The 22,168-nt window shown below is 36.1% G+C and overlaps 1 protein-coding gene across 1 annotated transcript in view; it reads right to left on the bottom strand.

The window, feature by feature from the left end:
* Positions 1-9,466: 9,466 nt before the first annotated feature.
* Positions 9,467-22,168, bottom strand: part of TTC29 (tetratricopeptide repeat domain 29) — a 156,160-nt gene continuing 143,458 nt past the window's right edge. The window contains exons 9-10 of the mRNA XM_035023256.1: positions 9,727-9,955; positions 9,467-9,501 (exon numbers count right to left, since the gene is read on the bottom strand). Coding sequence (XP_034879147.1) covers positions 9,467-9,501; positions 9,727-9,955 — 264 coding nt within the window. The remainder of the gene's footprint in view (positions 9,502-9,726; positions 9,956-22,168) is intronic.

The following is a 22,168-nucleotide window of genomic DNA, read 5'->3' as shown; positions in this document are numbered from 1 at the left end:
AATCACTGTCCTCTTACCCGCTTTATTTTTTCTTCATAGCTCTTAGCACTACTTCTAGTGATTGCCGCCCAGCATCTAAACCTCCTTTCCAATGTTTAAGAAATTCTCTACTTTATAAATTTCAACGGAAACCTGTTCTCAGTCCGGGCACTGAGAAGTCAGCTCGTACTCACTTTCCCAGCTTCCCTTGCATCTGGGCAGAGTCATGTGAGCCAGGCCCCACCAATCAGCTGCATGCACACCAAACTCGGCTTCAGGAGCTGCGGCTTGTTGAGCTGGGCTGCGCAGAATCCAACCCGGCAAGGTGTGGCGTCAGGCAGGATTCTGTATTGTAAAGCTTCCTTAATAGTTCTCATGACAAGAAATTAACTTGCCAACGTGTATGTGCTAGTTAATTTTTTTTCCTAGACATTGGCTTTAGAACAAGCAAATCTGAAAGACTTGCCATATACATTTTTATTCATAGACTAGTATCCCTGTTACCAAGTTTGTGTAAATATTTACGTGTCTCTAGTTACTGAATTAGACTTCAGTTAGATCTATTTGTGAATATAGATCATTGAGTGTCTAGGTATTTAAAATTTGCTTTAATTTTAATATAAGGCTTGATCTTTCTGTTTTACTTCAAATCAATGTGCTAAAGAGAGTAAAAAAGAGATCCTGAAGAAAGAGCAGTAGATAGGTTTTGGTCCACCTATCTTTTACAAATTATATTTTTCTTGGCATGTACAGAGAAAGCTACCCAGTACAAAGCTGATTTATTTTTTTTAAAAAGGAAAATTCCTATGTTAGATATAGAAGGTGACAGTATTATGCATAATTATCTATGCAATTACACTTGCACATGCTTGAAAATTTTTAGCCAGGAATGCTTAATAACATTTGCATGGTTAAATGAGACAGCAGAAACAACTGGAAAGGCCTCAGGGCATGGTCATCTATTTAAGCATCCACTTGGATTTTCAACATAATTAGTCATATAATTGTGTGCCTAAACTTAGTAGATTCATGTAAGTAATTATAAATTATTAAAAAGCTGTGCATGTGTTTTGTTCTCTATTTCCTGCCAATCAAATTACTAAGGAATATACTATGTTCACATTTCATCATATAAATCTCCAAATAAAATTACAATGTAAAGCCTTGAATGAAGGTGAATAAACAAGTGAATCCATTCAGGTGAGATATAGTTAATATAGTTATGTGGACATCCATATTTGTAGAAAGAATTCCTATAATCAAATCACAACAGAAGTCTGTTCATCTATCCCTATTAAGAGTTCTAAGAAAAATGTTTCTTTTGCTTATGTTGTATTCGACACAATGAATTTTTTATGTTTATTAATTTTGTTTTTTAACTTGAATTAATAGCTGAAGGTTGGACATAATAGCTTCCTTTAGTATAGCTGATTTCCTTCTTTTCATAGATCTTTTAGTGGGTAAAGGTAAAAACTTAGGCCAAATAAATCTGAACAGTAAAAAATATTAACCCCCCAATTTTATGATGGTCATTTGATCTAAAGTCTCCCAGTTTTTCTCACCAATTGACTTCCTGACTACTGATTTTGAAGCTTCATTTTATTTCATACTTCTCCATTGCTTTTTTCCCCCATTGTCATTTTAATATCTGGGTTGAAAATGTGGAGATTTGAGGAAAACTGTGTATCCCTTCTCAGGAGCTCATCTAATAAACAAGACTAGAAGACCTCTGAAAGTGTTGAACTAAATTTCCTTTGATAAAAGTGCAAATTACACCTTATTAACTGCTGATACAATGGAACACATAGTCTTAAGATGGAGAAATCAGACTTATTTCACTAAAGGCAAACATTAACCAGCCTTTTTCTCATTTTGGGTACCTGATTCCATGTTAGAAGTCAATAAATGCAAGCCCTTAGAGGCATCACACTTAAATGAGCTAACTTTAGTTTTCCCTCTTGGTTTGACAAAGTCCAACTTTGATTACCTTAAGGGCACGATGAGAGAACCTCTATTTGCTCAGATTTTTTGATTACAGGTTAGAATAAAATGAAAGGAAGAAAATATCCGAGTATATTGTAGTGATAAAGGACTTGGAGATGGTGAATATTGGTAGGTGCTTTTAATATTTATTTCATTGTGACAGTAGGTCAGAGGATTCAGAAAGTAAATGTGTTCAGGTACGTTTGCAGTATTTCAAGGATTCATTTCAGGAAGGTCAAGACACTGGTCAGTATGGACTGACATTAAGATTAAGAAATATGCTAGCATTTCTTCTGATTAGATTCTTGCTCACCATTTCCCGCACTGAGCACGTTGTTCCCATCCCCCGGAGGTAGACATCACCCATGAGAAGTGAAATATACATCCATGCTCTGTTAGTTAAGTGAATCATTATGAAAAGGCATTATAAATAATTTCTAATTTCTAAAAGAACATTTGTCATGAAAAGTATATTTCTATTAATTATGTTAAAGAACCTAGACTATAAAAAAATTCACTCTTATCTGGGAGTTAAAAATATAGGGAAGGCATTCTTTAAAAGAATTTAAAGGAAAGTGAGTCCTGGGACCATGGATATAATTTTTGATTGAAGTTGTGGTTAAAAAAATAAAAATTCATAATAATAAGAAAACAAAGGTGAGAAGTAATTAGAAAAACTCCCACACAGTACCCCAAGTCAGGGAAACTTGGGAAAAAATTAGAAGTTAACAAAATATGTTCCTTCAATATGTTCACGTTTTAAATATTAATGTCAGTTCTTTCAGAAGAAATCGTATGGATTAAGGATCACCTGAATTATCCCAATAGAGCTTTCTTAGAGAAGGCTTAAATACATGTCTGAGAAGATTTTTTTTGCCCCCAAATTCTAGCAATGGTAGGGAAATGTTTACCTAAATTGGCACAGTATTTGGAATAAATGACCACAAGTAAAAGGACATAGATGGAAGCAGGGGTGAGACCCCTCACTGGGAATGAGAAAAATATAAATGGGTGACAATGGAATTCTCTCAGAACTTCAAACCCTAGCCTTGTACTGGTACAGCTCAGGGATTTATTCTGGTTTTGCTGTGGTTTAACCAACCAAAAAAAAACCTTTCATAAGCTGTTCAAACCAGCAATTAGAGATGAAATTGAAACAAAACCAGATTGGAAAAACCCAGTTACATTTTTCTTGGAAGTGGTGAGTTCAGTGTACCTTGGGAAGTTAAAACTGGTGACACCATCAGCTACCAAGAAGTGTGAGCAGAATCTAAAAGAAGTATAGTTTTTGTTTGAGCAATCAAGAATTCTCTTTTATTGAACCAAGGCAGCAGATAGAGAAGGAGGCTCTCAGAAGGGAAAAAAAGGAAAAAGGAAAAAAAAAAAAAGATCTTTCAACCCGAGGGATCTAGAGCTACATTATTATTTCCCAATGAAGTAAGCATTAGTTTGTGAAGGAAGAAATTTGAAAATCGGGTTCAAACTCTGCAGTCTTTTTTATTTAAAAATTTGGCTACAATTAACTATTGATTTTGTCTTCTTCAGCATGTTTCGTCTTGGGAATTATTTTATTATCAGTTGCAGAAGCCATTGAATTCTTAAACACTTTCTTAAAATTTATTAGAAGTATACTTTGATAATCTATCATGATTTAATGAGATTAGTGAAAAGATGCATGTTTTCTTAAGGTTTTTGACAAGAGCATGCAATCTATAAAGAATATATTTTAATGTGTCACTCCCATTTGTCTTATCAAACTTGTTTTCTGGGACTAGAAATGGAAATAAAAAGGATTTTAAGGGTCTGTGCCTTAGAAAAAAGTCATAAGCAGACTCACAACCTATAAACACACAATTTATAAACTATCCTACAGAGAAATGGCTATTCCAGTTCTCCCCCCGGAGCTCCTGCTGCTGCTGTCCAGGGGCTGTCATGGAGAATCCTGAAGCTTGCAGAGTTAGGGCAGGCTAAATGAAGTTGTACTAATAAACAACTCTGCAAATCTCCGTGGTCCACCACAATAAAGGATGACCTGTGTTCACACAAAGTCTGCTGCAGGTCTGAATAGCATTCCAGGACAAATGTTCCACATGTAGAGATTTACTGCATCCATCTTGTTGCCCTATAATTTTTAATAATGCTTCCACTATGATCACTGCAGCAGGGAGAGAATCAGCTGGAGGATCTTGGGCAGGCTCTCCCAAGCTTACACCCTGAAGTAACTTCTGACCATTGACCAGGACTAGTCACAGAGCCCTGCCTAGCTGCCAGGAGATGAAAAATGCAGTCTTCTGTGTGCCCAGAAGAGTAAAGAACCAGATACTGGTAAGCACTTGTAATTTCTACCCCCTTGAGCAATGGTTACTGAACCCTCTGAAAATTACACACAGTAATTGTAGGCTTTTCTGAAAAGAGGAGAGAGACCTTAGCTTTCATCAGATTCTTTAAGGGGATAGTGATCTGTCATCTAAAAGTTCTAATAAGCTTTTTGAAAAGTGTACACATTTATATTGAAGAAAGGAAAGCTTTGAAATTCAGGAAGAGCTTAGAGAAGTCAAATTTAGGGCAAGTTCCCAGACTTTAGAAGACGGGTCCATGTGTTGGCCTCATTATCCACAATTATTTTGCCCCACACTGCCCAAATGATTTCCACTATACACTATATTACAAATGTCCTAAATTCTGGCAATAGGTAATTTTCCAATGTTTAAAAAATTCTTAATTGCTCTGAGTAGGTTAAAGCACTTTGAGTCATTCATTATATGGTGTGAATCAGTTTAATCAGATTGATTTCTTCCTAACAGTGTTCATAATCTTTCTCAAGGATCACTGACCTGCACTGCCTGTTGTCCAATCTCTGCAAACATTTGTTATATATATATATATATATATATATATATATATATATATATATATATAACATATATATATATATATATATAGTTTTTTAACACAGGAGGGTAAATCTTTTCCCTGTTACTCCATCTTGGCCAGAAATAGAGTCCCACTTGTTTCTTTGCACCATGAATATTTTTATCCAGATTTTAATTAAATTGTAATCTTTTTAAATGTTTGACGTGGCTTCTACTAAATATAAAGTGTTATTGTAAAAAAGTGTAACACATGGAAAGAATCCCTGAACTAGAATTCTAGAAAACTAGATTATAGTTCTATTTTGTCTTTCAGATTTTTTCATGACTGCATGTTCCTGGACCTGAGGACATTTGAAAAAAAAAAAAAAAAATGTGGACCAAGTTATTTCTTTGGTACCACACAGCTCAATAATTTCATGATTCCATAAAACTCAAAAAAGTTCAAGAAGATTTTAACTCATTTTCAGAAGACAGAAAGAGGCTGTAGGAGTGGTACCAGATTGAGGAAGGCAGAGACAGACATAAAGAGAACTGCCCGAATAAGGGAGTAATGAATAGAGAACCAGGCATCTTCTTGAATCGGAGGCCCCAGGGCACAGTGGGGAAAAGATAGGGGTTGAGGAAATGCTGAGGGGAAGCATGACAGAGTTGAAAACAGGAGGATGGATTGAAAGTCTGCAGATGAAATTACCCAAAATGCCAGTAGGGTGAGCTTTGATTCAGTCAGATTTTTCACCAGAATCTTCTTTTTATGTGTCATGTTTTTGAACACATTATTAGAGACAGAAGTTTGTTCTGTGACAATAAGACGCTATAAAACCTGCTTGCTGGTTTTAACACAGGAGGGCTAACACTGGAGGTAATTCCAGAACTTTCTCCTCATTGTTAGGGTTTTTTAACTGTAGTAGCTGATCAAAGTATAATAGAACATGAGGCTCACTCATGAATGTGGATTTTTCACATTCATTAAAAGGGCTGAGTTCATGAATAAAAAATACAAGCAAGAACAGGGTAGGAAAACGTGGCTCCACATTGAACTGACAACTCGACATTAAACCCACACAAACCAAGGGTGGAGAGACAAATTTGTGGTCTTGATTGTTTTCTTTTAAGAATATTAAATGATTCGGGATGCCTGAGTGGCTCAGTTGGTTAGGCGTCTGCCTTCGGCTCACGTCAGGATCCCGGGGTCCTGGGATCGAGCCCCACATTGGGCTCCCTGCTCAGCAGGAAGCCTGCTTCTCCCTCTGCCTCTGCCTGCCACTCCCCCTGCTTGTCCTTGCTCTCTGTCTCTCTCTCTCTGACAAATAAATAAATAAAATCTTAAAAAAAAAAAAGAATATTAAATGATACATAAAACCAGAGTGGTATTTCTGGTACTCAAGGAAACCTTGGCATGTCATTTTGTAGAAAACAGTGTCTTTACTGACGAGCCAATGTATTCATCTATTTCCATACTCAGGATATGCATCCTATTTCTCTGATACAATAAGAATGTGCCTTAAAACCATGTTACTGATATTATCAATGAAGTGGTTAACCACGTTGGCACTGAAATGGCTGTAATTACATTTCTAAGTTAACAGTTCTCTTACGTTGCACAAGAAAAGCTTTGCTTCTCTGTCACTGTTCCACATCTGGGTCTATAATCTCCATAAGGCAAGATGAATTAGCTTTTCATTCAAAAATAAATAAATTTCATGATTGGAGACATAATAGTTCTAGCAGAAAAAATAAACTCTTTTCTGGAGAAATCAGCAGAAATTCATAGGCCCTTAATCCTTCCAGAGCCAACCAATTTCTGTTGCTTCAGGCTTGAATAATTTTCTTGAACTGCAGTAAATTTGAATTCCTCCTAAATTCCTAAATTTGGGAGGAGAATCTAGTCTTCATTTACTGTTGGAAAGGAAAGGAGGAAGATGAAATCATTCCAACCATATCTGAGAGTATTAGAATGGTATGAAAGTTCCTATATTTGCTGTGTTCCCTCTGAAAGGTACAAAGAGGAAAGATGATTGCTGGTGAATCACTGTTCTATTTTATCTAGAGACCTGAGTGCTCTCACTGCTCTATTCCCTTAGGGGGTCATGTTCCTCTGCTTAAAAGAATATTGCCTGCTCTGTGAGCTAATGATTTGTTTGGAGGATGTAAGTCTCAGAGGTGAAGATAACTGCACAGCTTTTATAATGTAGCTTTCAAATCTTTGATATGCTTTTTTTGGAATACATGGGACCCCTCAATGGCAAGATTAAAGATGCCTCTTCAGAGAAGAAAGGCAAAATTTGAAAACCTAAAAGCTGCTCAGATTTCCAAATAATATTTCTGCATTTCTTCATTTTGTCAACATCACACTTGGTGTTGTCCTGCATTCGTGTGATAACCGCATGGTAATCAAAACACAGTTTTGGATCATAGTTGTTTTGTTGTTGTTGTTCTTCCAAGGAGGCATGGAACTATGAATCGTGTTTTAAAAAGTGGTTAGTGCAAACTTATTCATGGCTAGGACGTACATACTCATTTTGAATTCTATTTAATTTGACGAATATTTACTTGGTACCTAGCAGATGTTAGGCATTGTGCCTTCTTTTGCAGGAAATACCAAAAATCAGAATCTGTTTTCAAGACACTCATACTCTCACTGGGCAGATAAGGCAATTACAGAAATAGCCATGATGGGATGTAGAATATGACAAGTGAAAAGTGCTTGGAGAGAAATGAATGACATTCAATGTGGGAACAGAGAGAAGAGGCAACAGTCAAATAAGAGGGGGATCAGGGAGGATTTCAACATTTGAGAAGGACCTTGCAAGACCAGTAAGATTTCCCTGGATGGGACTGGAGTTGGAAGTAAGGTGATATTAATGTACGTTGTGTATCTGGGGTGCTAGGATGTAGCCAGGGGAAGGGAGGTGGTCAAAAAACGTTAAGAAGTTTGTATGTAATCTGTAGGCAGTAGGGATCCAGTGGAGGTTTTGAAGGAGAGCAAAGATAGAATAATAAAGAGTTGTAGTTTAAGAAACACTGAAACATTTAAAAAGCACATTTTAGTGTGTTTTGAACTAAAATAAGTCCATGTAAACAAGCGAGGATGTTTGATAATGTCCTACAGGTCTTATTTCCAAATAGAACAACTACCACTAAAAATGTTAAACATGCTGGTAGTAGAAGAATTAACTTCTCATTTATATTTGAATCTGAAAGATTCTTCTTCTTCACTGTTATAACGACATAGCTCATCCATGCATATATTTCTAATCTCGGTCGAATGAATCAGGAAGGGAGTGTACCTTTATAGCGTTTCAGAGAATTTAATCTTCTCCACCATATGCATAGCTGAGTTTTTACTGTCTGAATAATATTTTGAAATGCATTGTTTTGCTTTGCTCCTAAGCCCTTTGGGACACAAAACACCCTCACCAAAAATGAGGATAAAATGTTAAAAGAATAGACAAATAAATAGCTTTATAGAGTGAAGAAAAACAAAAGAGATTTTTGAAAAACACCAAACAGGATTGCAGCAAATAGAAAAACTAGCTTCTCTAGTTTTGAGGACTATTTTTTTTTTTCATGATGATTAGGGTGATGGTTAGAGCTTATCCAAGTAAATCTGAAAAAGTGAGTAGCCCAACTTATTCTCTACCAAACCTTTTATCAGAAGAAGTAATGTAATAGATAGATGGGTCGTATTTCCTCTGCTTTATCTCCTGGGCAGACAAAATGAGGGAGTAAAGGGAAGATAACTCAAAACTACAGAACAAGCTCTCAAATATATGACAACACAACATCCCGAAGTGAGCAAAATACTATCTAAAAGTGGTTAGTTAATAGTTACCTGTAAATATTTGTTAGGCACTTGAGCACATTGAAATTCAACAAGCCACCTGTTTTTTAAGACTTTATCTTGTACATATATTTGGAATGAGACCTTTACTTATTTCATAACTAGAGGACAGACACTGGGAAGTGGTATTCTACTAATGTAAAAGAAGCAATAAAATTCCTTTGTGCCCAATTTACTGTTATTTACTATTTATTCTATGGAGAAAATAAAAGCCAAAGAGCTTTATTGTTTCCTCTAAATGACCTAAGGGGGGAAAAAAAAGAGTTCCAAGCAGGAGATGCTTCTTTACATAACAGAATTTTACCTATGATTCCATTTGTGCTATCCCCAAACATCCCTAAAATATTTTGCTTTAAAAAGTTTGATTTACCAACAATTATGCAACCCAAGGGTCTGTCATAGGCAGTACTGTAAAAAATTTTAAAAATCCTATTCTGAAGTTCTTAACTGACGACGGGAGCCTAGTCAAGTTGACACATAAAAGTGACCCTCACATTACCTCTAGTTATTTGTTTTTAATTGACTATTTTGACTAATTATCACAAGAAAAGGTATATAAGAAAAGAAGTGGAGTTAAGAGAAATTAATATTACATTAATATTACATTTTTCTAAATTAATATTCTAACTTGAATTGATCAAGTAGTAGGAAAATTTACTACCATCAGCAAAGTAAGAGTATAATACTAATTAGCATCTGTGAACTAGCATCTGTGACTTGTTCTTGTCAATAAGGTACAACACTGAACATTTTTTAAAAAACCCATAAACTTATCTCAGATTCCTTACAGCTAGCTGATCAGTGCATGTTGAATATTTAAGGCAACTGAAAAAAAGACAACATGAGGATGGTGATTTGTCAAGTTCAACTAATCATTACCACAGTTTATGCTTTCCTTATCATCAAAGATACAACACAACATGAAGGCACATCCAATATTTATGTAGTAAAGAATAAATAAAATTAAAATTACCAATAAAATCAAAATCACCCATGCAGCCATTAAGAATGACATAAAAACTAAAGTGTTTTCAAAAACCAAAGTCTTACCAATAGTCGGATCACATACAATGCTGCCTCTATTCTCCTTCCATGACAGCAGGTAGTCAAGGCTGGTGAGATCTTCAGACTCGATGTAATTGTTAACGGTCAGCATTATCTGATGAGCTTTTGCTATTCCATAATGAACTTTTGTTTCATCCATTTCACGCAAGTTTGTTAGCTCTGCTGTTGTATCAAAAGCCTGCTGAAAGTATTGTGAAGCTTTGTTGTAGTATCCCTAAAAATGTAAGAGAAACAATTTTTTTCTTAATTTTTGGTTCTATCCTTCCACATATCTGCTCACCTTGGTATGTACCACACTTATCTTTCAATAGTTATAGCATTCTTCTAGAAGAAAGATGGCGAGCAGGGTCTCTATTAGAATAAGGTTCTTTTAAAAAGTTGTGATTACTAACCATACAATATCTTGAAGCTAGAATACTAAAATAGCTTTATCTACTAAGTTGATTTATATGAAACTTAAGGTTTTTTTGGATTAAAAATGGTCAAATGTTAAGTATTTTCAGATGGTTCAACCTGATACATGGTAGCAAAAAGAAGTCTGGGAAAGAGTGATCTAATTCACATTGATTTGGATGTAATTTTCCTACTTGTAGCATTGGATTTACCTAATACAGCATTTTTAACTAGTTGTTTTTAGTCACAGCAAGAGATCATTTTCAGCCAATCTGTTTAATCAGTGGCCACTGAAAATAGATGTATTTATCTGCTGATTTGGTTATCACTTTTGTTTTCCCCATGTGCTTAGGTCTTTCTTGACTAAGAACATTGGAGGTATTCAAGATTCCTGAGAAATAATGATCCCGATGGCACTAGCACAACTCATCTAAATGTTCATTTCTTCTCTAAGTTCTTTGCAACATTTCATTGCAAAAATTCAAGGTGTTTTTTTGTTTTTTGGGTTTTGTGGGCTTTTTTGGTCATACTCTCCTATCCTCCTCCAAGCTATTGTCCACAACAGCTTTCAAAGGGCCAGTACTAAGTACTTCATGTATTATGTCACTAACTTTTGTTAAGTCATTCTGTGAGGAAGTATTATTCTACAAATAATGAAATTGAGCCTCAGAAAAGAAACTATCTTCTGCCACCCTCCAAATTTTCTAAAGATCATCGTGAAAAAGCTTTCCTCAATGGAGGATATCATCTTTAGGATTGAGCCTATACTTTTAAGACTCTAGGGAAAAAAGTTTCCCTTCTTCATTGACTTGTAAGTCTCCTTTCCTCTCCCCCTCCCTCCTCTCTCCTCTCCTTCCTCTCTCTCTTGTTCATACACACGAAAACATGCATGCACACACTTTTGAGAAGAAACCCTTACAAGAGAGAATATTTTATTATACGTTTTCAAATTATTTGTTCACAGCTAGAAGGAACTAGTAATACAAGCACTATTGAAATGGCCTTATACCATATACAAGTACAGGCAAAATGCATACTCAACTCCATGCATCTCTGTATAGTCATAGTGTTCAGACAGCAAACTGATTGGATAAAAAAGTTGCTAGAAGATGAGGAGGGGAGAAATAGGGCTTGTGTGACAGTTATGTTACATACATAAGCAGTATAATACTATGTTATAGGCCCACAAGGAGGGTTTAGTGAACTCTTTACTCAAATTGTTCATTCCAATTAAACTTACTAATTTAAACACAGTCCCTCTATATTTTATCAATAATAATTTGAGTTTGTTGAGGTAAACAATTCTTTCTTTTGTTTCAAAGTGTCAAACATAGAACTTATATGAGAATACGGTTACTTAATTAGAAAAAATAAAATGGTATCAAAGACATTTGTATGACAAGTAAATTATATAATTGAGAAACACTATAAATATTAAAGATGAAAATAAAACTAGTTAATATTTTGGATTATTCTGCTAAACATCAAAGATATAGGACAAAATAAATGAACATATGTGACTAGACCACACATTTCTATTTTTAAAAACAGAGAAGTATAAATATCTAATTAGTGTTCTAATTATACTTCAGAGTAGTAGCTATTTATTGTTTTAGATGAAAATCTTAATTAGGAAATTAGAGACCTTAATAAATGGACATATATTTAAATTTCCAGAATTATTTCATATATTATTATGTTAGAATTAACTTATTCATCAGGCAACTACTAAGTACCAAGCTCCATGCCAGGCAGTGGGGATTCAGCAGTTAACAGAATTTACTGTGCCTAAAATTTATAAAAGATATTTTTTAATAAGTGTTTTCCCCCCTACAATAGGAGCATTATAATTACTCATAATTATTTAATTATAATTATAATTACATATAATTATTCTTCCTGCAAATTGAGCCTAGCATTCAATTGTTAGACACAGACACAACTGCCATAAAACTGGTATTAACCTAAATTTCTCTAGTTTAAAACACTATTAAGGAAATACATTAATTCTTCTCAGATGCAAACATTTTTATACATACCATTTTGGAATGAGATTTCATTAATGTGTGTTGCATTTCTATATTCTAAATTCTTAAAGAATTTAATATCTAAATCTAATCTCTTCTCCAAAGTTTCTGTCCAATGTTCTACAGTTCAATTCTGTTATCAGTTAATCCCTATCCTATTATAAAATGCAGAAGATTCTAGTAATTAATTTTGACAATCTTAAATATGAATTTGAGAATATATAAGTGAATTAATCACTTCATAAATGCATCTTATTGGAAAAGAGAACTTTGTTTAGTGTTATAAATATCACTGGTAAGCATTTAGGAGACAATTTCAGGACAGGATCTTGATGACATCGTAGACCTTAAAACAGAGCTTGCATTATTACACTATAATATAGAATTTTCATGCATTTTCCTGATTCTTACCAGATCCTTCTAAGTTGTCTAAAATGTCACTCTATCCAATGAGCAAGCTCAAAAATAAATGAACATATTCCTAATACTAAGGAAAAACCATTTTTACACATTTTCTTTACTATTTTAGTCCAGAACTATCATTGTTTTACTTTTTTTTTAATTTTTAATTTTTTAAAAATTTTTATTTATTTATTTGAGAGAGAGAGAATTGAGAATGAGCAGGGGAAAGGAACAGAAGGAGAGGGAGAAGCAGACTCCCACTGAGGAGGGAGCCTGATGCGGGGCTCGATCCCAGGACCCTGAGATCATGACCTGAGCCAATTAAGGCAGACGCTTAATTGACTGAGCCACCCAGGCAACCACTATAATTGTTTTAACTATGTGATTATTATCTGATCTTATTAGGGAATAAGAAATCTTGTAAAGGGTTTATATCTAGTTATTTGCCCTAAAGAATTCTCACTTGACTACTTTATATTAATTATATATTTTTATCAAAAGATCACATCAGGAGGGTGGGATGGGTGGCCCATCTTCTATGATTATATGGTAAAAGGTAAACTAATTAGAATAAATGATCTTTTAAAGATGTGCTACCTTTAAATTAACAACACTGTAATAACTAGAGAAAACAGTTAATTCTAATATTTTTTCCAAATACAGTCTTATAATTGTGGTCTTATAATAATATTTCTTAGAAATGATTGTAAAGAATACAATTAGAATACATTGCATGAATAGTATGAAGCCAGAAAAGAGAGGATGAGGGCAGTTTGTAGAGGCCCTGAAAGGTAGACTGACAAGTACCAGGAATATTAGATTTGCTTTTAAAGGTTCAGTTCAAGTTTTCAGAATCATGGTACAAAAGTGAAATAGAAGTTTGGAATTTCTTTTTTTTAATTTTTCTCCATAGTATTTTTTTTTCATTTGATTTATTTATTTTTTAAAATGTTATATTAATCACCATACATTACATCATTAGTTTTTGATGTAGTGTTCCATGATTAATTGTTTACGTATAACACCCAGTGCTCCATGCTGTATGTGCCCTCTTTAATACCCATCACCAGGCTAACCCATCCCCACATGCCCCTCCTCTCTAGAGACCTCCGTTTGTTTCTCAGAGTCCATAGTCTCTCATGGTTCGTCTTCCCCTCCGATTTCCCCCTCTTCAGTCTTCCCTTCCTGCTATATTCTTTTTTTCTTTTTTTTTTTTTTAACATATAATGTATTATTTGTTTCAGAGGTACAGGTCTGTGATTCAACAGTCTTACACAATTCACAGTGCTCACCATAGCACATCCCCTCCCCAGTGTCTATCCCCCAGCCACTCTATCCCTCCCACCCCCCAGCACTCCAGCAACCCTCAGTTTGTTTCCTGAGATTAAGAATTCCTCGTATCAGTGAGGTCATATGATACATGTCTTTCTCTGATTGACTTATTTCGCTCAACATAATACCCTCCAGTTCCATCCACGTCATTGCAAATGACAACATTTCATTCCTTTTGATGGCTGCATAATATTCCACTGTGTGAGTGTGTGTGTGTGTGTGTGTATATCACATCTTTTTTATCCATTCATCTGTCGATGGACATCTTGGCTCTTTCCATAGATTGGCTATTGTGGACATTGCTGCTATAAACATCAGGGTGCATGTACCCCTTCGGATCCCTACATTTGTATCTTTGGGGTAAATACCCAGTAGTGTAATTGCTGTGTCATAGGGTAGCTCTATTTTCAACTTTTTGAGGAACCTCCATACTGTTTTCCAGAGTGGCTGCACCAGCTTGCATTCCCACCAACAGTGTAGGAGGGTTCCCCTTTCTCTGCATCCCCGCCAACATCTGTTGTTTCCTGACTTGTTAATTTTAGCCATTCTGACTGGTGTGAGGTGGTATCTCATTGAGGTTTTGATTTGGATTTTCCTGATGCCGAGTGATGTTGAGCACTTTTTCATGTGTCTGTTGGCCATTTGGATGTCTTCTTTGGAAAAATGTCTGTTCATGTCTTCTGCCCATTTCTTGATTGGATCCTTTGTTCTTTGGGTGTTGAGTTTGATAAGTTCTTTATAGATATTGGATACTAGCCTTTTATCTGATATGTCATTTGCAAATATCTTCTCCCATTCTGTTGGTTGTCTTTGGTTTTGTTGACTGTTTCTTTTGCTGTGCAAAAGCTTTTTATCTTGATGAAGTCCCAATAGTTCATTTTTGCCCTTGCTTCCCTTGCCTTTGGTGATGTTTCTAGGAAGAAGTTGCTGCGGCTGAGGTCGAAGAGGTTGCTGCCTGTGTTCTCCTTTAGGATTTTGATGGACTCCTGTCTCACATTCAGGTCTTTCAACCAGTTTGAGTCTATTTTTGTGTGTGGTGTAAGGAAATGGTCCAGTTTCATTCTTCTGCATGTGGCTGTCCAATTTTTCCAACATCATTTGTTGAAGAGACTGTCTCTTTTCCATTGGACATTCTTCCCTGCTTTGTCGAAGATGAGTTGACCGTAGCGTTGAGGGTCCATTTCTGGGCTCTCTATTCTGTTCCATTGATCTATGTGTCTGTTTTTGTGCCAGTACCATGCTGTCTTGATGATGACAGCTATGTAATAGAGCTTGAAGTCTGGAATTGTGATGCCACCGGCTTTGCTTTTCTTTTTCAATATTCCTCTGGCTATTCAGGGTCTTTTCTGGTTCCATACAAATTTTAGGATTATTTGTTCCATTTCTTTGAAAAAAGTGGAAGGTATTTTGATAGGGATTGCATTAAATGTGTAGATTGCTCTAGGTAGCATTGACATCTTCACAATATTTGTTCTTCCAATCCATGAGCATGGAACATTTTTCCATTTCTTTGTATCTTCCTCAATTTCTTTCATGAGTGTTTTATAGTTTTCTGAGTATAGATTCTGTGCTTCTTTGGTTAGATTTATTCCTAGGTATCTTATGGTTTTGTGTGTGATTGTAAATGCGATCGACTCCTTAATTTCTCTTTCTTCTGTCTTGTTGTTGGTGTATAGGAATGCCACTGATTTCTGTGCATTGATTTTATATCCTGCCACTTTACTGAATTCCTGTATGAGTTCTAGCAGTTTGGGGTGGAGTCTTTTGGGTTTTCCACATGAAGTATCATATCATCTGCCAACAGTGAGAGTTTGACTTCTTCTTTGCTGATTTGGATGCATTTTATTTCTTTTTCTTGTCTGATTGCTGTGGCTAGGACTTCTAATACTATGTTGAATAGCAGTGGTGATAGTGGATATCCCTGCTGTGCTCCTGAACTTAGGGGGAAAGCTCTCAGTTTTTGCCCATTGAGAATGATATTCGCTGTAGGTTTTTCATAGATGGCTTTTATGATATTGAGGTATGTACCCTCTATCCCTATACTCTGAAGAGTTTTGCTCAAGAAAGGATGCTGTACTTTGTCAAAAGCTTTTTCTGCATCTATTATGAAGATCCTATGGTTCTTGTTATTTCTTTTATTAATGTATTGTATCACATTGATTGATTTGTGGATGTTGAACCAACCTTGCAGCCGAGGAATAAATCCCACTTCGTCGTGGTGAATAATCCTTTTAATGTACTGTTGGATCCTATTGGCTAGTATTTTGGTGAGAATTTTTGCATCCATGTTCATCAAGGATATTGGTCTATAATTCTCCTTTTTGATGGCGTCTTTGTCTGATTTTGGGATCAAGGTAATGGTGGCCTCATAAAATGAGTTTGGAAGTTTTCCTTCCATTTCTATTTTTTGGAACAGTTTCAGAAGAATAGGTATTAATTCTTCTTTAAATGTTTGGTAGAATTCCCCTGGGAAGCCATCTGGCCCTGGGCTCTTGTTTGTTGGGAGGTTTCTGATGACTGTTTCCATTCCTTAGTGGTTATAGGTCTCTTCAGGTTTTCTATTTCTTCCTGGTTCAGTTTTGGTAGTTGATACATCTCTAGGAATGCATCCATTTCTTTCGGATTATCTAATTTGTTGGCATATAATTGCTCATAATATGTTCTTATAATTGTTTGTATTTCTTTGGTGTTGGTTGTGATCTCTCCTCTTTCCTTCATGATTTTATTTATTTGGGTCATTTCTCTTTTCTTTTTGATAAGTCTGGCCAGGGGTTTATCAATCTTGTTAATTCTTTCAAAGAACCAGCTCCTAGTTTCATTGATCTTTCTTTTGGTTTCTATTTCATTGATTTCTGCTCTGATCTTTATTATTTCTCTTCTCCTGCTGGGTTTAGGCTTTATTTGCTGTTCTTTCTCCAGCTCCTTTAGGTGTAGGGTTATGTTGTGTACTTGAGACCTTTTTTGTTTCTTGAGAAAGGCTTGTATTGCTACTTACTTTCCTCTTAGGACTGCCTTTGCTGCATCCCAAAGATTTTGAACAGTTGTGTTTTCATTTTCATTGGTTTCCATGAATTTTTTTAATTCTTTAATTTCCTGGTTGACCCATTCATTCTTTAGTAGGATGCTCTTTAGCCTCCATGTATTTGAGTTCTTTCCGACTTTCCTCTTATGATTGAGTTCTAGGTTCAAACACTGTGGTCTGAAAATATGCAGGGAATGATCCCAATCTTTTGGTACTGGTTGAGACCTGATTTGTGACCTAGGATGTGATCGATTCTGGAGAATGTTCCATGGACACTAGAGAAAAATGTGTATTCTGTTGCTTTGGGGTGGAATGTTCTGAATATGTCTGTGAAGTCCATTTGGTCCAGTGTGTCATTTAAAGTCTTTATTTCCTTGTTGATTTTTTGCTTAGATGATCTTTCCATTTCAGTGAGGGGGGTGTTAAAGTCCCCCACTATTATTGTATTGTTGTCAATGTGTTTCTTTGCTTTTGTTATTAATTGCCTTATATAATTGGCTGCTCCCATGTTAGGGTCATAGATATTTACAATTGTTAGATCTTCTTGTTGGATAGACCCTTTATGTAGGATATAGTGTCCTTCCTCATCTCTTATTACAGTCTTTGGTTTAAAATCTAATTTGTCTGATATAAGGATTGCCACCCCAGCTTTCTTTTGGTGTCCATTAGCATGGTAAATGGTTTTCCATGCCCTCACTTTCAATCTGGGGGTGTCTTTGGGTCTAAAATGAGTCTTTTGCAGACAGCATATTGATGGGTCTTGTTTTTTTTTATCCAATCTGATAGCCTGTGTCTTTTGATTGGGGCATTTAGCCCATTTACATTCTGGGTAACTATTGAAAGATATGAATTTAGTGCCATTGTATTGCCCGTAAGGTGACAGTTACTGGATATTGTCTCTGTTCCTTTCTGGTCTATGTTACTTTTAGGCTCTCTCTTTGCTTAGAGGACCCCTTTCAAGATTTCTTGTTGGGCTGGTTTCGTGTTTGCAAATTCCTTTAGTTGTTGTTTGTCCTGGAAGCTTTTTATCTCTCCTTCTATTTTCAATGACAGCCTAGCAGGATATAGTATTCTTGGCTGCATATTTTTCTCATTTAGTGCTCTGAATATATCATGCCAGTCCCTTCTGGCCTGCCAGGCCTCTGTGGATAGGTCTGTTGCCAATCTAATGTTTCTACCATTGTAGGTTACAGAGCTCTTCTCCTGAGCTGCTTTCAGGATTTTCTCTTTGTCCCTGAGACTCGTAAGTTTTACTATTAGATGTCGGGGTGTTAACCTATTTTTATTGTTTTTGAGGGGGGTTCTCTGTGCCTCCTGGATTTTGATACCTGTTTCCTTCCCCAAATTAGGGAAGTTCTCTGCTATAATTTGCTCCAATATACCTTCTGCCCCTCTCTGTCTTTCTTCTTCTTCTGGGATCCCAATTATTCTAATATTGTTTCATCTTATGGTATCACTTATCTCTCGAATTCTGCCCTCGTGATTCAGTAGTTGTTTATCTCTCTTTTTCTCAGCTTCTTTATTTTCCATCATTTGGTCTTCTATATCACTAATTCTCTCTTCTGCCTCATTTATCCTAGCAGCTAGAGCCTCCATTTTTTATTGCACCTCATTAATAACCTTTTTGATTTTGACTTGGTTAGATTTTAATTTTTTTATTTCTCCAGAAAGAATTTCTCTAATATCTTCCATGCTTTTTTCAAGCCCAGCTAGTATCTTTAAAATCGTCATTCTGAACTCTAGTTCCGACATCTTACTAATGTCCGTATTGATTAGGTCCCTGGCAGTTGCTACTGCCTCTCGTTCTTTTTTTTGAGGTGATTTTTTAAATCTTGTCATTTTGTCCAGAGGAGAATAGATGAATGAGAGAACAAAATGCTAACAGGGTAACAATGACCCCAGAAAAATATACACTAAACAAATCAGAAGAGACCTTCCAGAAAGTGGTTGCTTTTCTGTTCAGAGACTTGCTGCTATTCTTTTCTTCAATCTCCTGTTGAGTTCGTAGGTGTTCAGAATGGTTTGATCCCTATCTAGCTGAATTCCTGGACCAGGCAGAATTTAGGTCTCCTACTCCTCTGCCATCTTGCTCCTCCTCTGGACCACATCTTCTTTATCCATTCATCTGTTGAAGGGCATCTCGGCTCTTTCTACAGTTTGGCTATTGCGGACAATCCTGCTATAAACATTGAGGTGCATATGGCCCTTCTTTTCACTACATCTGTGTCTTTGGGGTCAATACCCAGTAGTGCAATTGCTGGGTCATAGGGTAGCTCTATTTTTAACTTTTTGAGGCACCTTCACAATGTTTTCCAAAGTATCTCTACCAACTTGCATTCCAACCAACAGTGTAAGAGGGTTCCCCTTTCTCCACTAACTCTCCAACATTTGTTGTTTCTTGCCTTGTCAATTTTTGCCATTTTAACTGGTGTAAGGTGGTATCTCAATGTGGTTTTGATTTGAATTCCCTGATGAATATTTTTCATGTGTCTCTTAGCCATCTGTATGCCTTCTTTTGAGAAGTGTCTGTTCATGTCTTCTGCCCATTTTTTGACTTGATTATTTGTTTTTTGGGTGTTGAGTTTGAGAAGTTCTTTATAGATCTTGGAAATCAGCGCTTTGTCTGTAGTTCATTTGCAAATATCTTCTCCCATTCTGTGGGTTGCCTCTTTGTTTTGTTGACTCTTTCCTTTGCTGTGCAGAAGCCTTTTATCTTGATGAAGTCCCAAAAGTTCATTTTCGCTTTTGTTTCACTAGCTTTTGGAGATGTATCTTGAAAGAAGTTGCTGTGGCCAATGTCAAAGAGGTTACTGCCTATGTTCTCCTCTAGGATTTTGATGGATTTCTGTCTCACACTGAGGTCTTTCATCCATTTTGAGTTTATCTTTGTGTATGGTTTTAGAGAATGGTCAAGTTTCAGTCTTCTGTATATAGCTGCCCAATTTTCCCAGCACCATTTATTGAAGAGACTGTCTTTTCTCCATTGCATTTTTTTTTTTCCTGCTTTGTTGAAGATTATTTGACCATAGAGTTGAGGGTCCATATCTGGGCTCTCTATTCTGTTCCATTGGTCTATATGTCTGTTTTTGTGCCAGTACCATGCTGTCTTGGTGAACACAGCTCTGTAATATAGCTTGGAATCAGGCAACGTGATGAGCCCAGCTTTATCATTTTCAACATTTCCTTGGTGATTTGGGGTCTTCTCTGATTCCATACAAATTTTAGGAGTGTTTGTTCCAGCACTTTGAAAAATGTCATTGGAATTTTGATCAGGATGGCATTGAAGGTATAGATTGCTCTGGGCAGCATAGATATTTTAACAATGTTTATTCTTCTGATCCATGAGCATGGAATATTTTTCCATCTTTTTGTGTCTTCTTCAATTTCTTTCATGAGTGTTCTGTGTAGTTCCTAGAGTATAGATCCTTTACCTCTTTGGTTAGGTTTAATCCGAGGTATCTTATGGTTTTTGGTGCTATTGTAAATGGAATCGTTTCTCTAATTTCTCTTTCTACAGTTGCATTGTTAGTGTATAAGAAAGCAACTGATTTCTGTGCATTTATTTTGTATCCTGCCACATTACTGAATTGCTGGATGAGTTTTAGTAATTTGGGGGTGGAGTCTTTTGGATTTTCCAATAAAGTATCATGTCCTCTGCGAAGACAGAGAGTTTGACTTCTTTGCCAATTTGAATACCTTTTATTTCTTTTTGTTGTCGGATTGCTGTTGCTAGGACTTCTAGTACTATGTTGAACAACAGTGGCGAGAGTGGGAATCCTTGACGTGTTCCTGATCTTAAGGGAAAGGCTCTCAGCTTTTCTCCATTGAGGATGATATTCGCTGTGGGCTTTTTTATAGATGGATTTTATGAACTTGAGGAATGTTCCCTCTATCCCTATACTCTGAAGAGTTTTAATCAGGAAAGGATGTTGTATTTTGTCAAATGCTTTTTCTGCATCAATTGAGAGGACCATATGGTTCTTCTTGCTCCTCTTATTAATGTGTTCTATCACATTAATTGATTTGCAAATGTTGAACCACCCTTACATCCCAGGGATAAACCCCACTTGGTCATGATGGATGATCCTTTTAATATATTGTTGGATCCTATTAGCTAGGATTTTATTGAGAATTTTAGAATCTATATTCATCAGGGATATCAGTCTGAAATTCTCTCCTTTTTGATGGGGTCTTTGCCTGGTTTGGGGATTAAGGTAATGCTGGCCTCATAGAATGAGTTTGGAAGTTTTCCTTCTGTTTCTATTTGTTGAAACAGCTTCAGTAGAATAGGTATTATTTCTTCTTTGAATGTTTGGTAGAATTCCCCAGGGAATCCATCAGGCCCTGGACTCTTGTTTTTTTGGGACGTTTTTGATAACTGCTTCAATCTTGTTACTGGTTATTGGCTTACTCAGGTTGTCAATTTCTTCCTGTTTCAGTCTTGGTAGTTTATAGGTTTCCAGGAAGGCCACCATTTCAACCAGATTGCTCAGTTTATTGGCATATAGTTGTTGATAATAATTTCTAATAATTGTTTCTATTTCCTTGGTGTTAGTCGTGATCTCTCCCCTTTCATTCATAATTTTATTAATTTGGGTCCTTTCTCGTTTCTTTCGGATAAGTCTGGCAAGTGGTTTATCGATCTTATTAATTCTCTCAAAAAATCAGCTTCTAGTTTCATTGATCTGATCTACTGTGTTTCTGGTTTGTAATTCATTGATCTCTGCTCTAATCTTAATTATTTCTCTTCTAATGTGTGGCCTAGCCATCATTTGTTGCTTTTTCTCCAGTTCTTTTTTTTTTTTTTAAAGATTTTATTTATTTATTTATTTATTTGAGAGAGAGAGAATGAGAGACAGAGAGCATGAGAGGGAGGAGGGTCAGAGGGAGAAGCAGACTCCCTGCCGAGCAGGGAGCCTGATGCGGGACTCGATCCCGGGACTCCAGGATCATGACCTGAGCCGAAGGCAGTCGCTTAACCAACTGAGCCACCCAGGCGCCTGGTTTTTCTCCAGTTCTTTAAGGTGTAAAGTTAGTTGGTGAATTCAGGATTTTTCTATTTTTTTGAGTGAGGCTTGGATGACTATGTATTTCCCCCTTAGGACTGCCTTTGCAGTATCCCATAGGTTTTGGACCGATGTGTTTTCATTCTCATTGGTTTCCATGAATTGTTTAAGTTTTTCTTTGATTTCCTGGTTGACCCAAACATTCTTGAGCAGAGTGGTCTTTAGCTTCCAAGTGTTTGTATTTC

This window comes from Mirounga leonina, unplaced genomic scaffold (genome assembly GCF_011800145.1).
Source record: "Mirounga leonina isolate KUSES-001 unplaced genomic scaffold, KU_Mleo_1.0 Mir_176, whole genome shotgun sequence".
NCBI lineage: Eukaryota > Metazoa > Chordata > Mammalia > Carnivora > Phocidae > Mirounga > Mirounga leonina.
Note: the sequence above shows the minus strand (reverse complement) of the source record. Positions and strands in the feature narration are given on the sequence as shown.